Genomic DNA, 15953 nt, shown 5'->3' with positions numbered 1-15953 from the left:
AAATAACCAGTATCTCAAGGTCATCCTCAGTAAATTTAAGACCATTAGGAATGTGATCAATTAAACTTGAACTGTTGTGAAGGAGGATGAGTTTTAAATTTGGTCTTTTCAAAATGTAAAGTATTTTTTAATGTATCGGCGTAACAAAATAAATTATCATCCTTGTTGAATATTTACTATGTGCTGGAAACTGTGCCAAGTATTTTACCTGTATTCTGTTATTTAGTCCTCAGAAGAACTCTATAATGACACTGACAATGATTTGCATATTAGGGCCTGAGTGCATTTGCTCTGAATCCAGAGTTCATGCTCTGACTCACTGTGCTATTCTGTGCCCTGACAGGCCCCTTGCATAAGGAACGAGAATAGATTAAATTTTGTATACGACAGTAAGAGAACACTGGCATGGTTTCATATCCCTCCTGCAAAGAAGATAATTGTGTAGTTGGTTGAAGAGTTGTAGACACTTACTTATTCACTCCCGTAGTTTCACCATATTTTCATCTACTTCTAGGGTGCAACACAAAACACAAATGTCCTAAGAAAAGTGTTACTCCTACAAAATATTTTCTCCAGTAGAAACTACAGATACTATTAAGGAAGACAAACTACATTTGTTAGAATTGAGACTAACATGTCTTGATTATGATACCTATTTCTTTAATGAACGTAGAACAGTTTAAATTTAAAATGCCTTATGCCTTATCGTTGACTGATCATGTGTGCCCCGTAGGTACGAATTGAGATTAGCAGAAAAGCTGAGAAGAGGACCACTTTGGTGCTATGGGGTGGACTTGCCTACATGGCCACACAGTTTGGCATTTTGGCCCGGCTTACCTGGTGGGAATACTCCTGGGACATCATGGAGCCAGTCACCTACTTTATCACTTATGGAAGTGCCATGGCAATGTATGCATATTTTGTAATGACACGTCAGGTAAGAATTCCTCTTCGAGTAACTTTTTATGAGATGAATGAAGTTTTATGATGAATGAAGTTTTGGTTGTCAAATTAGTTTTCTTTTCTCTTGTGTTCTCGTGTTCTTTCTAAGGCCAATTCCCTTTAAGTACCCATTTATCCTACACACAACACACACACACACACACACACACACACACACACACACACACACGAGTATGTGCACCTGCATGCCAATTGTGTGTTAGGCATGATGCTGAACATAAATCATCATAAATAGCCATAAATCATCTCTGGAAGGAGAAGGCAAGAAAAAGCTATAATAGATGGAAAGAAAGAAAGAGAGAGAGAGAGAGAGAGAGAGAGAGAGAGAGAGAAAGAAAGAAAGAAAAGAAAGAGAAAGAAAGAAAGAAAGAAAAAGAAAATTGACATTATTCAAAGATTTTGTACATTAAAAAAATAGAAAAACATGTACATATAATTGGTTAGAATCCATAAGTCAATTTAATGAGGTTACTGAATACAAGGTTAGTATACATAAATCAACTGCATATTTATATGCCAGTAACAATTATAAAATTAAACTTTAAAAGATGTAACTTAAAATGGCTTTTAAAAATATCTAGAAGTACAACATCATAAAGGCCATATACAAAAGACCCACAGCTAATATCTTCCTCAGTGGAAAAAAACTGAGAGCTTTCCCCCTAAGGTCAGGAACAAGACAAGGATGTCTATTCTCACCACTGTTATTTAACATAGTACTGGAAGTCCTAGCCTTAGCAATCAGACAACACAAAGAAATAAAAAGCATCCAAATTAGCATGAAAGAGTCAGACTTTCACTATTTGCAGATGACGTTATATTCTATGCAGAAAACCTGAAAGACTCCACCAAAAACTTGGTAGAATTGATACATGAATTCAGTGAAGTCACAGGATACAAAATCAATGTACAGAAATCTGTTGCATTTCTTTATACCAATAATGAAGCAGCAGAAAGAGAAATCAAGGAATCAATCCCATTTACAATTGCACCAAAAACCATAAGATACATCCTAGAAATAAGCCTAACCAAGAGGTGAAAGATCTGTACTCTGAAAACTATAGAACACTTATAAACAAAATTGAAGAGGACACAAAGAAATGGAAAAACATTCCACACTCATGGATTGGAAGAACATACATTATTAAAATGTCTATACTACCCAGAGCAATCTACACATTTAATGCAATTGCTATCAAAATAACACCAGCAATTTTTCACAGAGCTAGAACAAACAATCCTAAAATTTATATGGAATCACAAAAGACTCTGAATAGCCAGTCTTGAAAAAGAAAAGAAAAGCTGGAGGCATTACCATTCAGGTCTTCAAGTTATATTACAAAGCTGTAGTGATCAAGACAATATGGTACTGGCACAAAACCAGGCACACAGATAAATGGAACAAAATATAAAACCCAGCAATGGACCCATAACTATATGGTCAACTAATCTTCAACAAAGCAGGAAAGAATATCCAAGGGAAAAAAGATAGTCTCTGCAATAAATGGTGTTGGGAAAACTGGACAGCAACATGCAGAATAATGAAACTGGACCACTTTCTTACACTATACACAAAAGTAAATTCAAAATGTATGAAAGACCTAGTGTGAGACAGGAAACCACCAAAATCTTAGAGGAGAACACAGGCAGTAACCTCTTTGACATCAGCCATGGCAACTTCTTACTAGATATGTCTCCTGAATCAAGGGAAACAAAAGCAAAAATAAACTATTGGGACTTCATCAAGATAAAAAGCTTCTGCACTGCAAAGGAAACAATCAACAAAACTAAAATACAGTCTTTGGAATGCGAGAAGATATTGCCAAATGAAAGGGTTAATCTATAAAGAACTTATCAAATTCAGCACCCAAAGAACAAATAATCCAGTGAGGAAACAGCCAGAAGACATGAATAGACACTTCCAAAGAAGACATCCAGATGGCTAACAGACCCGTGAAAACAATGCTCAACATCACTCATCATCAGAGAAATACAAATCAAAACTATAATGAAATATCACCTCACACCTGTGAAAATGACTAAAATTAACAACACAGGAAACAACAGGTGTTGGTGAGGATGCAGAGAAAGGGGAACGAACCCCTCTTACACTGTTGGTGGGAATGCAAAGTGGTGCAGCCACTCTGGAAAACAGTATGGAGGTTCCTCAAAAAAGTTAAAAATAGAACTAACCTATGGTCCAGCAATTGCACCACTATGTATTTACCCAAAGGATACAAAAATAACTGATCTGAAGGGATGCATGCACCCCAATGTTTATAGCAGCACTATCAACAATAGCCAAATTATGGAAAGAGTGCAAATATCCATCGACTAATGAATGGATAAAGAAGATAAGGTGTGTGTTTGTGTGTGTGTATGTATATACACACACATGTATGTGTATATGTACACTTGTATATGTATACGTGTACACATATGTACATGCATGTATGTATACACATACATGCACACATATATCTACACACAACAGAATATTTCTCAGCTGTCAAAAAGAATGAAATCTTGCCATTTGCTATGATGTGGATGGAGCTAGGTGTATTATGCTAAGCAAAATAAGTCAGTCAGAGAAAGACAAATACCACGTGATTTCATTCATATGTGGAATTTAAGAAATGAAACAGATGAACATGGGGGGGAAAAGAGACAAACCAAGATACAGACTCTTAACTATAGAGAGCAAACTGAGGTTGCTAGAGGGGAGGTAGGTGGGGAGATGGGTTAAATGTATGATAGGTATTAAGGAGGGCACTTCTGATGAGCACTGGGTGTTATATGTAAGTAATGAATTCTCCTAAAACCAGTATTACACTGCATGTTAACTAACTGGAATTTAAATTAAAACTTGAAAGTACAAAAAAAAGGGGGCCAAAATTATAATCTGTGCAGATTCAGCATATACCCAAAACCATGTTGTCAAGCATTTGTTTCTTTAATCAGGAGAGTAACAAAAATGAATTTGGAAATGTGTACCATTCTGTCTTTTATAATAACATTACTGGAAAGTAGCAGTTTTGCATTTGGGAAAATGTCTTTTCCTTCATTTTTATGTCTATCATTCATTAAGACTAAGGGTAAGCATTATATTAATTCCCTTTAAGTATGCCCACTGGAAAATATACACATACACAGACATATATACATATATATACATATACATATATATGTACATATGCACATATATATGTATATATGTGTGTGTGTGTATATGTATATACCTGTAAATCATGCAAAACATGTGTAAGACCTCTATGCAGAAAAACTTAAATGTAAAGGAAACTTAGTGAAATAAACATGTTCATGGACTAGAAAAGTAAATACTAAAAAATGTCAATTGTATCCAAATTGATTGATGTGATTCAGTGCCATCCCAGTCAAAATCCCAACAGTTTTGGGGATGGGAGAAGAGATTTAAATAAGCTGCTTCTAGAATTTCTATAAAAATGTAAAAGGGTAAGAAAAGCCAGTAAATTCTTAAAGAAAAACTAGGTAAGAGGACTTGCCATTCTGGATATGGAAGACTATAGCTTTATTTATCATACTATAGTAATTCAGACAGTGGCACAAGGATAGGCAAATAGTCCAATGGAATGGATGAGAGAATGTAAAAATAGACCTGGTATAAATGAACTTGATTTTAAAAAGAGCACTGCAAAGGAAGGAGAGTCGTCTTTCTATAAATATCTACATTAAAAAATGAAATGACTTTATACATCTTTAATTAACAAAAATTAATTCTAGATGGATTATCAATCAAATATGAAAGGTAACACAATAAAGCTTCTGGAAGATAATATAGGAGAATATGTTAATTACTGTGGAATAGGGAGCGACTTCTTACACAGAATGAAAAGTGCTAATCATAAAGACTAAAATTGATAAATCCCACTATATTGAAATTAGGAACTTCTGTTTACTAAAGAACACCATTAAAAGGGCAAACAGGCTGGGAGGAGATATTTGTAGTACATATATCCAACAAAGGGTCCATAACCAGAATATATAAACATATCTTACTAGTCAGTAAGAAAAAAACAGACAACTCAATAGACAACGATGGCAAGAGATTTGAATAAGCACATCTTAAAAAGAAAATGCAAATGGCTAATAAAAAGGTCTCAGCCTCATGAGTGATCAGGAAAATGCTATAGATATCCAAGAGAAATGAAAGCATGTTCACACAAAAACTTGTATGGGAATATTCATAGCAGCATTATTCATAATAGCCAAAAAGTGGAAACAACCCAAATGTCTATCAGTTGATTAATGGATAAATAAAATATGGTATATCCATTCAGTGGAATGGATTTATTACTTGACAATAAAAAGAAATGAAGTACCAATACGTGCTACAAATGGATGAACCTTAAAAGAAGGCAGACACGAAAGGCTCAGGTTGTATGATTCCATTTATATGAAATGTCCAGAAGGCAACTCTGTAGAGGCATGGATTAGTAGTTGTCTGGAACTGGAGACGTCAAGGGAGATAGGAAGTGACTACTGAAGAGTACAGGATTTCTCTTGGGGATGATAAAAATGTTGTAAAACTGATTGCAGTGGTGGTGGCGCAACTTCATGAATACACTAAAAACCATTGAACATTACACTTTAAATGGGTGAATTGTATATGAATTATATCTCAGTAAAGCTGTTTTTAAAAACGAAGTAGTACTTCTACACACACACACCAGAATGGCTAATATTTTTCTTTTAACTGGCAACACCAAGTATTGGCAAGGGTATAGAATGATGCCAACTCTCATATCCTGCTGATGGGAGTGTAATTGGTACAATCGTTTTAGAAACCTGTTTGATATCACTTCTTAACTTGAACACAGGCATACCTTATGATCTAGGATCTCCATTCATAGGTATATATCCAACAGAAGAGTTAAGCCCAAAAATGTTCTTGCCAGCATTATTCATAATAGCCAAAGCCTGGAAGCAACCAAAAGTCTATCAGTAGTACAGTGGATAAATAAATTGTGATGTAGTCATACAATAGAATATAACATAGCAATGGAAATGAGTGGACTATAAAAGGATGAATATTGCAAACATAGTATTAAGTGAAAGTAGCCATACGGAATACCTACTGTCTGACTCTATTTTTATTAAATTCAAAAAACAGGTAAAACTAAGCCATAGAGTTGAAAGGGATGCATACTTAAGTAGGAAAGCTATAAAGAAAGAAAGAAAACAATTACCATTAAGGGCAAGATAGTGATTCCTTTTGGGAGAAAGGAAAGGTTAATAATTGGGAAGGCACAAGGAAGCCTTCTTGGTTGTTGGCAGTGTGAGATTTTCTTTATCTGGTGATGATTAACATATTCATTTAGTGATGATTCATTGTGATGTACATTTTTGTTTTGTATACACTTACGTGTCTGTTTCACAATAAAAAATGTTTAAGAAATAAATATTTAACACATCAGTATGTATCTTTATAACTGTGCACGTGTATTGAATCTGATCAACAGTTAGTAGATGCTTATTTTGTAAAGATAGTATTCTAAGGGGCATTCTAAGGACTAATAACTTAATTTCTCCTTTATTTTTGTAGGAATATGTTTATCCAGAAGCCAGAGACAGACAATACTTATTATTTTTCCATAAAGGAGCCAAAAAGTCACGTTTTGACCTAGAGAAATATAATCAACTCAAGGATGCAATTGCTCAGGTAAGTTTTCCAAAAATAAAAATAAATTCCAGTCCCATTTTGTATGGTGCTATAGTGTTTCAATGGGTAAACTCTGAAAGAATGAGCCAACCCTCTTCTTCCTATATAAATTATTCCTCAGTTGATAAAAATGACTATTTTAGCATGGATACCTCTCTGGAAAGTTTTAGAACACAAGCAGGTGAAGAGATGATGGGTCATGTCTGTCCTATTAACTCCAGCATATTGAAATTTGTAGAGCTATGTTTACTTTTTGTTTGTTCTTTAAGTTTGTCTATTTTTTTTAACATTTTAATTTTTTTTAGAGACAGAGAGAGAACAAGCAGGGGAGGGGCAGAGAGAAAAGGAGAGAGAGAATCTCAAGCAGGGCTTGATCTCACAAACCATGAGATCATGACCTGAGCCAAAATCAAGAGTCAGATGCTTAACTGACTGAGCCACCCAGGCATCCCAAAAGTTGGCTTTTTTTACTTTTCTCCCTTTTAAAAATCTTTTACAATAATTCAAATGTTTTCCACCTATAATGTGTGGTAGCAATGGGGCAAAAATAAAATCCAGGTAAGAGAGACTACTACAAGTGTTTGCCAGGCACAAGTCAGAGTTTATTGAACTAGAAGATACTTTTTTTATTTTTTTAATTAAAAAAATTTTTTTTCAATGTTTATTTTTGAAAGAGACAGAGCATGAGCAGGGGAGGGGCAGAGAGGGGGGGGGGAGGGAGAGAGAGAGTGGGGGGGGGGGGGCAGAGAATCTGAAGCAGGCTCCAGGCTGTGAGCTGTCAGCACAGAGCCCAATGTTTTTAATTTTTTTAATGTTTATTTATTTTTGAGACAGACAGAGGGCAAACAGTGGAGGGGCAGAGAGAGAGGGAGACACACAATCCGAAGCAAGCTCCAGGCTCTGAGGTGTCAGCACAGAGCCCGATGCAGGGCTGGAACTCACGAACCGTGAGATCATGACCTGAGCCAAAGTCAGATGCTTAACCCACTGAGCCACCCGGGCACCCCAAAGATGCTTAAAAAAAAAAAAAAAAAAAAAGATGTACTTTATTTTTCATAATAGTTACCTTTCAAAATTCTGAGTGTGCCTCCCTCTGATATCTTTGATTTCCGTAAATAAATCTTCATTCCTCTTCTCTGTAGTCTTACATGACTTTAGAGATTTTTCAAAAATTTCTAGAAGCTCTTCCACCCTCTTTAAGGTTTGGTTGCCCTTCTCTGTCCCTTTTTGGTGATGGGTTGCGCTTTGAATAGGCTTAGTCTGCCTTCCCGCCTTGGCCTAAGTGGACTGGTGTCTTCTGTTGCTCCGGGTGGTGGTTCTCAGCTGGAGGGAATGCACCAGATCATCTCTGGAGCTGTTAAAAATACAGATGCTTCAGCCTCACCCTGAGCCTATTAATCCAGCTCCTCAGGGTTGAGGTCCAGCGTGTGTGAATTTTGAAAGTGCTGTTGTTGACAGCAAATCCTGGTTTGTTTTTTTTTAAACTAAGTGAAAAACTTAAAACAACTATTGGACGAACAACTAAGGTCTGGGGCATAATTAAAATTATAAATTTGAATCTGCATAAATTAAAGTTCTGGATCCAGACAAAGGCTTATGAAACGGCTTTTCTCTCGAGAAATGCCATCAAGGTACATCAGATGCTCCCCCATGTTCTTGGATCCCCAAGTCCTGGCCTATTGACAGCATAGGCCTTCAGCCTTTTCTGAAGGCTCTGTTGACAGCTGAAACTGCGGGGACAGACTTCCATTCTGGTCCCCCTTTGTAGTCCTGTGCCTTTAAAGCCCTTTGCCTCTGAGGCACTCTTATTTTAAAAGTAATTGAGATGATTTCTGTGATTCATAGTGATGCAGAAAAGAAAATTTCCTTTTCTCTGGAGACAGTAATATCACTGAACGCTTCACTAGCCAGTTTTTCTCACCTTTTGTTTCTATTTTAGGCAGAAATGGACCTTAAGAGACTGAGAGACCCATTACAAGTACATCTGCCCCTTCGACAAATTGGTGAAAAAGATTGATCTGCAAAGAGCCTCTGAATCCTGGCAGAAAGAACACCTGTTTATAACTATTGCCTTTTTAATTAAAGCATTGCAGGTGGAAGCTGGGAGGATGTCGGGGTAGAGGGTTTTTACCTTTAATTAAAAACAAAAACAAAAAGGATCTTAGGGAAGAAGGGAATGTTAAAATCTGAGGATCAGGCTTTGTGGAATGTAAGCTCAAAGGGCTTAGTGAATATTGTCTTAATCAAGCATCTTAGTTTCTGGATGAAAATGATGCATTATACAGTTGAGAGATTCATAAGGAGAAAAGGATGCTGGGGGTGTTCCTTTCTTGCATCTTCTTTGCAGGGTCAGCAAAACAGTAACACACCAGCACCCCACTCAGCTCTAATTTTTTTTTAATTTAACTTTTCTTATTTTTGACATAGGAGTAAATAAATATACCAGAAAAGCAAATCCTCAAGATATGTGGGTGGCAAACAGAGTCTGAGCCCGTGCCATTAGCATTTATTTTAAATTGGACCCAGTCTCTGCAAAGTTACCAGGAATCTCTCCTATTTGTGCCCTTTTCTGACCACCCACTCCTGTTGGTTACACTAATTTTATCCATATGATAGTTGGAACCAACTTACAACTGTTTGATAATTGACACTTTGGATTATCCCGTAATACCTTCTTAAATGTCTGTATATTCCAGTGCTCTGGATCAGTATCTAGGAATCATTGGCAACACTGCATGAGGTTGTTTTGTTTCGTTTCGTTTTGTTTTTTTACTAATTAATCTTTAAAAGGAGGCAGAGTTTCCCTCCTTTATTTAACTATCCTATTGATATTCCCCTCTCCCTCCACAACTCAAATCAGAGGGGGGCGGGGGGGTTCAGCTGTATTACCAAATCAGGAAGATGTAAGGTTTACAGATTGGCTAAAAATCATGGCTCTCTAGCCATTTCAGAACCAGAATAATTTCAATGCTGTTAGTCTGCTTGTGTGACAGCATTCCAGCCCACCCAGGTGGTGCTGCCTTGTCTGGAGATTTTGTTAATCTTGAAGGACACACACTTCCACCCTGTTTGTGAGCCCTCCCACCTCCACCACTTTAATAGTTGTAAATCAAGTGTGTGGATCTCAAAGGGTGCAATTTATCTTTATACAAGAATACATTTCTATGGCTTCCTTCAACCTGCCCTCTTCACCCTATTTTTTCTTATCTTAAATTGAGAGAAGGAAGAATTAATCTTATACTCTATCAAAATATTTTCTACCATACTTCCAGATGACATCTGCAGTTGAAGAGTCAAAGGAATCTGTGTCTAATATCCTGTTTTGCACTACGGTGGGGGGCAGGATGGAAAGGATGATGAGGCTTGCCACACAGCTGATTGGCTTTTTCTTTCACATGATTCATCCCTCCTCATTGTGGCAAGGAGCTTTCTTTCTCATTTTCGTCCTCCTTTGGGATCATTGTGTATGAAAAGAAACACTTTAGGCGACAAACCCAGACTCCAGGTGCCTTGTAGAGGTCGAAGGCTAGCCAGGACCGCCGCCGCTGCTGCCGCCACCCCTTCCACTGGCATGTTGGAATGAAAGGGCGCATGTCCCCCCTTCCCTCCCCCCAGTCGTTCAGCCCCTCCCCTCATTTATTTTTGTTAAGTTAATGTGAATTATTTTTAAATCATTTATCCTGTTTGTGTGCAGGGTTTTTAAGAAGAAACAGCACAGTGCAATGAGCAAATCCTTTCAGGGTGTGTGGGAGGCAAGGGAGGGAAGATGTGGAGAAAAGTCCTTTACACAAATAGCAAAATACTGAACATGTGTAAAATCCTGTATCATTTATGAAATATGTATAAAAAGCAATGTACCTTCTGGAACAATAAATACTTATTCAATTTTTGAACTATAGCATCTTATTCTTTAAAGCAAAACCAAGAAAACAAAACCTTATTTTCCTGTAATTCTAGGTGGAGAAGCGTTTACTTCTAAAATTAATTTTTATAAAACTACTATTTTGAAACTAAATTTGGTTACTAGAGCCCGTATTTTAAAAACAGGCATTTCATTCATGCTTCCTGAATCTAAAATGGTCAGTATTTTCCTAATTTTCCAGAGCTACCAGAGGTTAAGTGACTTCTACAGCCGTAATACAGCCAATGGCAAGACTGAGACCAATATCCTTATCTCCTGACTACCAGGAAAATTTTCTATTGTATCAGACCACCAGATTTCCCAGTGTGGTCTTCTGGACTTCAGAAAGTTGTTCAAGAATGAACCAAGATTAAATCTTCATTATTTTAAGAGTTTGTATGATCACCAAACAGGAAAATATCACATGCTACCTAATCCATTGACGGCCTATCAAAAATCATATGTTAAACGTTAAATGTCTGACTGTATTTAGTGCAGTGTGAGATGTACTGAGAGCAGACATCCCTGAGACTGAAGTAAGGTGGAAGAAAATAAGATTGAAAACGTTAAGCCACTGTTTGGTTTCAGCAAATAATGTCTACACATTCCACAACATTGTTAGGCTTCAGTGAATTTTCAGTGGAGATAGATAATAGAGAGTTAAATCCATTAGTGAGTGTAGATAATGCAGTTTTGCTAAGGGATAATAGACTTTTAGAGATGGAAAAAGTAAAAGGGTTCTCACGGTATGATTGCTGGAGCAGCAACCTGGTATGTCCTTGTTAAAAATGCAATTTCTCTGATCCCCACTGAATCAGAAACTAGGCACTGGTCCAGCAATGTGTGTGTAATAAGCCCTTCTGGTGATTCCGATGGGAACCGTTGGTCTAGTCAGCCCAGTGCTTTAAAGAGAAGGAAACAGGCACAGAGAAGACGTCTGTGTCCCAACCCATCAGTGCATTCCTATGACCAAACAACCAGACCGAGTAACGGAGAATTGGTGAGTGTGGTGAATATGGTAAATGGAAACAATAGAGCTCATGTCACATGTACTGCTGTATCTTGCTTCTCAAGGGTTGTGGTGAGGACATAGTAGATGCTTACAAAAACAAATAGGTTGAATTTTTAAAATCAATCTAGAGAGATTTCACAGAAAAGTGGAATTTCTTAGATTTTGGAACTCAGTTTCACCAAAACTGTTGACAGTTGTAATTCATTTTTATCACTGCCAACAATCTTTAGTTTGTTGCTCTCCCAAGTAAGTACAAACTTGTTCTCTTCCAGAACGCACTACATAGTTACATCCTTAGGATAAATGTATAGGCTAATTTGTAATGAATTCTGAATATAAAATGACCCACTATATAAATTTTCATTTGCATATGTTTTATAAATTCATCATCCACTGAGCAGTCCCTCCTCAAAAATATCTTCTGCTCCTGTGACTCGACTCTTGAGTTTCCTTCTTTAAATCTCTGACTACTTCTTGGCCTCGTTTGCAGCGTCCCCTTCCTCTGCCCACATCTTTGATGTTCGGCTTCTCTGGGGTTCCATCTTGGGCCCCATTTTCCATAGATGATCTCACTCACTCCCCTCCCCCATTTGTAAGCTGGTAGCTCTCAGATTGTTAGGTAAACTCAGATCTCTCCTGAACAGCAGAATGGTTCATCTGCCTCCTAACTGATCTATTTCCTGCATTCCTCCGGTGCATTAAATTCCTTCAGTGTCACCAGAATATTTTTGTTTTTAATTTCTAATAGCACATACTTTAGAAAAATAAGAAAATATGAACAAGAATTAACATTAAATATGGGAAAGGAGACGCTATAAAACACCACAAGGAGCAGTCAAAGCAATCTAGAACGTGAGACATTCTATAGGACAAATGACTGGCTTTCCTCAACAAATGGTGTAAGCATTGAGGAAAAGGGAGGGACCATTCTAGATTAAGAGAATTTAAGAGATATAACTCTATGCAATGTATGGCTCTTGTTTGAATCCTGACTTCAAACTAGCAATGCAAATTTTGAAACAGTTGGGGAAATTTTAATATGAAATGGGTATTAGTACTAAGTTTTCATAGTAGTAAGAATGACATTACAGTTATGTAAAAAAGGCCATACGTTAGAAATGCATCTTGGTATAGAAATAAGATTGACAAAATATTAGTAATTGCAGCTTGGTATTATTCTTTCTACTTTTGTATACATTTGAAATTTTTCATCATAAAAAATTAAAATGAAAGGGCAGGTCAACTAAAAAGGAAAAAATAGGAATAAGAAAAAAAGGTCCTACCATCCTGGGAATGCTTGTTTACAGAACCAAAGGGCTATCTGGTAAAAGTCCTTGACTCTGGCCATCAATCCTGGCAGCAAATCTGAGTTTATCTCATGCACACGTCCTCTGTTTCTCTGCAACACATATGAAGCACTCAGATGGTCTCTCAGGGACAGGAAACTGCAGGGTTTTGTTTTTTCTGTTAAGAGCACTAACTCCTTAACTGCAATGAGACAGTTCCTCAGTCCCAGATGCATCCATTGCTGCCATCAAATTGCAACTTAATAAGCTAAAAATGGTCAGATTGCCTGTGTTCTGCTATCATCTGCTAGTGATAAAGTAGCTAACTATAAATTTAGATCAACAGAAACCCCTTGCTAGAGCTTTCCACTCTAGAGCACTGTAAACTCTGTGCTTGCAGGAACACTTTTACCTTTAGTCACTGTCAAAAACCAGAGACAGCATGGCACTTGGCCCCTAGTAAGCACTAATGTTTAATTGAACTGAAACCCTTAGAGGAAAGGGGCCACACCAATTTGGATGCCACTTAGCATAGGAAAAAAATATGACAAGAGATTAAGAAGACACATTTGTGAACTACTTCCTAATACAAATATCCCTTCCCTAGTCACTAGAAATTTGGTTATAGGACAAGAAATATAAATAGTGTACGAATGATAGAAGCCCAAAGCATCAGATCAAGGTAAGAGTAGGAGAGAGAAACTTTGGTATCATTCAGATCCTGGTTTAATATAGTATTTAAAAACACAATCTTTCGGGGGACCTGGCTGGCTCAGTTAGTAGAGCATGCAACTCTTGATCTCAGGGTCATGAGTTCAAGCCCCATGTTGGGCATGAAACCGACTTTAAAAAAAAAAAACAAAAACGGTGGCTCAGTCAGTTAAGTGTCAGACTTGATTTCAGCTCAGGTCCTGATCTCATGATTCATGAAATTGAGCCCCGCGTTGGGCTCAGCACTGACAGCACAAAGCCTGCTTGGGATTCTCTTTCTCCCTCTCTCTCTGCCCCTTCCCCCCCCCCCCCACCAAAATAAATAAATAAACATTGTTTTAAATGGTAAAAAAAATAAAATAAAAACTTGTCCTCTACCCTTCTCTTTATCCTCCCTTTACCTTATCTCCTGTACTAGTGCTTGCCAAGTCCCAGGTTTCCACACACTGTAGAACGTCAGGGAGCTGGCAGACTCTGGACCTGTAATTACCAAAGGTTGTCTGGGGACACATAATACGCAGGTCCCTTCATTTTGCCTCTTTTGTCTAAAAATGAAATTGTAGGGGCGCCTGGGTGGCGCAGTCGGTTAAGCGTCCGACTTCGGCCAGGTCACGATCTCGCGGTCCGTGAGTTCGAGCCCCGCGTCGGGCTCTGGGCTGATGGCCCAGAGCCTGGAGCCTGTTTCCGATTCTGTGTCTCCCTCTCTCTGCTCCTCCCCCGTTCATGCTCTGTCTGTTTCTCTCTGTCCCAAAAATAAATAAAAAACGTTGAAAAAAAAAAAAAATTAAAAATGAAATTGTAGTAAGAATCACTTTCAGTATTGTTACTTTTAATGAGTGAGTCATTCCGAATTTGAAGCCTCTACCTCTTCGTGTGAGAATTAGTAAAATAAGGAACACTAAACCATTTTAATTTGGAACAGAAAGACACTATGAAAACTGAGGTGTTGCTGCTGGAATTGGTAAAAACGCAACTTAAACCTTCTTTTTAGGAAGTTTTGAGACCAAAGACCATAATAAAGCACACTTAGGAGCTTGCTTCAAGAGAATGTTGTCCCTAATCCACACGTCTCCTTGCTACTTTTTAGTGTGCCTTTATAATCTCCTTCACCATCTGACCAAGATGTTTCCTAATGACCAGTGCCAACAATTTGGCTTTATCCCATTCTCATTTCATAAGCAATGAATGGTACGGCTGCAACACCATGAAATTAATTCCTAGAAGTCACAAAACAAGATTTTGACATGAGGGGATGTCCCTCACTTAGCGTTCCCTTCTGGATAAGATACCAGAGGCCTTGGTGCAGGGAATTCTTGAGAGAAAACAATAGGAGGATGAGGGATTGTGACGGGCTTTCTCCCCCACTGAAGAAAAACATCAATAACCCTGTTGACAGCGTAAAGCAGTGCTTCTATCTGGGGTCAAGGCCAGAACAATGGACACCTTATCCCACTCATCCTCTTCCTCTGATAAAGCCCCAACCAGTACTGTAAAGTCTTTTTTCGTAAGAGCCTAGTGACCTTTTTCAAAAAGTGCTTGAAAAAGAAGAGACGAAGGACAACTGGAATTAAGAGGATTTCTAGTCTGTTGCGGTGGCTGGTCTAGAAGGATGTCTCAATTCCTGCTTCTCACCTGCGTCTTTCTCACCATCACACCTGCATCACCAATGGGTGAGTCTTGTGTCACATACTTGGCACAACGCACTTTTTGATGTAGGAATTTGCTATTATGAACAGATAATTAAGAGCTAGGTTCCAATATCTTAAATACTGGTTCTAGAATAGTGTGAGAAAATGTATGATAACCTATGATAGATACATTTTCAAAGAATTTCTGTTTCATGTTCCAGTTAGCCTCTTGCCCAGGCATCCAGAATTTCCATGGATTTGCCACAACCAACAGCTTTCCACAAGCTAAATATTTCTTGGAGTACGTGTAAAAAGAATTCTAACTTCTTTATATTATAGGCACTTGTAGAATTCCAACTTTAAGAGCGAAAAAAGATAATAATCTTTAGAGTTGAGGATAGAGGGGTTTTTTTTGGTTGGTTGGTTGATTGGTTTTTTTGTTTTGTTTTGTTTTGTTTTTAATGAATTCAAGGGACTGAATGAAAGCTCTATCCCCATGAAAGGCACAGATCTGGATAAATTGAACTTCTCAGTCTAGACATCTGTAAATACGGACTTTTTGCATACACTGAGTGAATCATAAACTCTCTCCCTTCTCAGGCTTGGCACAAGACTGGCCAATGAGGCAAAACAAAGTTTCAGTTCCAGTTACTAACACATTTCTCCTTTTTCCAATAGAATTTAAGTTCTAATTGGAAGAGAGAGTAAGAGGAGATCGAGATGGACAGAGCCATCCTGCTTGGCACTTTTG

General features: G+C 37.7%; 2 protein-coding genes across 11 annotated transcripts in view; both read left to right on the top strand.

Moving 5' to 3' along the window:
- The window catches only part of MCU (mitochondrial calcium uniporter), a 205022-nt gene extending 194465 nt beyond the window's left edge, over nucleotides 1-10557 (top strand). For 8 of the 9 annotated variants that reach the window (XM_060642459.3, XM_060642456.3, XM_060642464.3 and 5 more), the window contains 3 exons: nucleotides 734-937; nucleotides 6548-6664; nucleotides 8604-10557. In XM_060642459.3, the coding sequence (XP_060498442.1) occupies nucleotides 734-937; nucleotides 6548-6664; nucleotides 8604-8681 (399 nt within the window). In that variant the 3' untranslated portion in view covers nucleotides 8682-10557. The remainder of the gene's footprint in view (nucleotides 1-733; nucleotides 938-6547; nucleotides 6665-8603) is intronic. The other variant, XM_060642460.3, reaches the window with a different exon arrangement.
- A 3818-nt stretch (nucleotides 10558-14375) lies between these two features.
- Nucleotides 14376-15953, top strand: part of OIT3 (oncoprotein induced transcript 3) — a 29440-nt gene continuing 27862 nt past the window's right edge. Inside the window, exon 1 of one of the 2 annotated variants that reach the window (XM_060642454.3) lies at nucleotides 14376-15244. In XM_060642454.3, the coding sequence (XP_060498437.1) occupies nucleotides 15184-15244 (61 nt within the window). In that variant the 5' untranslated portion in view covers nucleotides 14376-15183. The remainder of the gene's footprint in view (nucleotides 15245-15953) is intronic. The other variant, XM_060642453.3, reaches the window with a different exon arrangement.

The sequence above is a fragment of the Panthera onca genome, chromosome D2 (assembly GCF_046562875.1).
Source record: "Panthera onca isolate mPanOnc1 chromosome D2, mPanOnc1 haplotype 2, whole genome shotgun sequence".
NCBI lineage: Eukaryota > Metazoa > Chordata > Mammalia > Carnivora > Felidae > Panthera > Panthera onca.
Note: the sequence above shows the minus strand (reverse complement) of the source record. Positions and strands in the feature narration are given on the sequence as shown.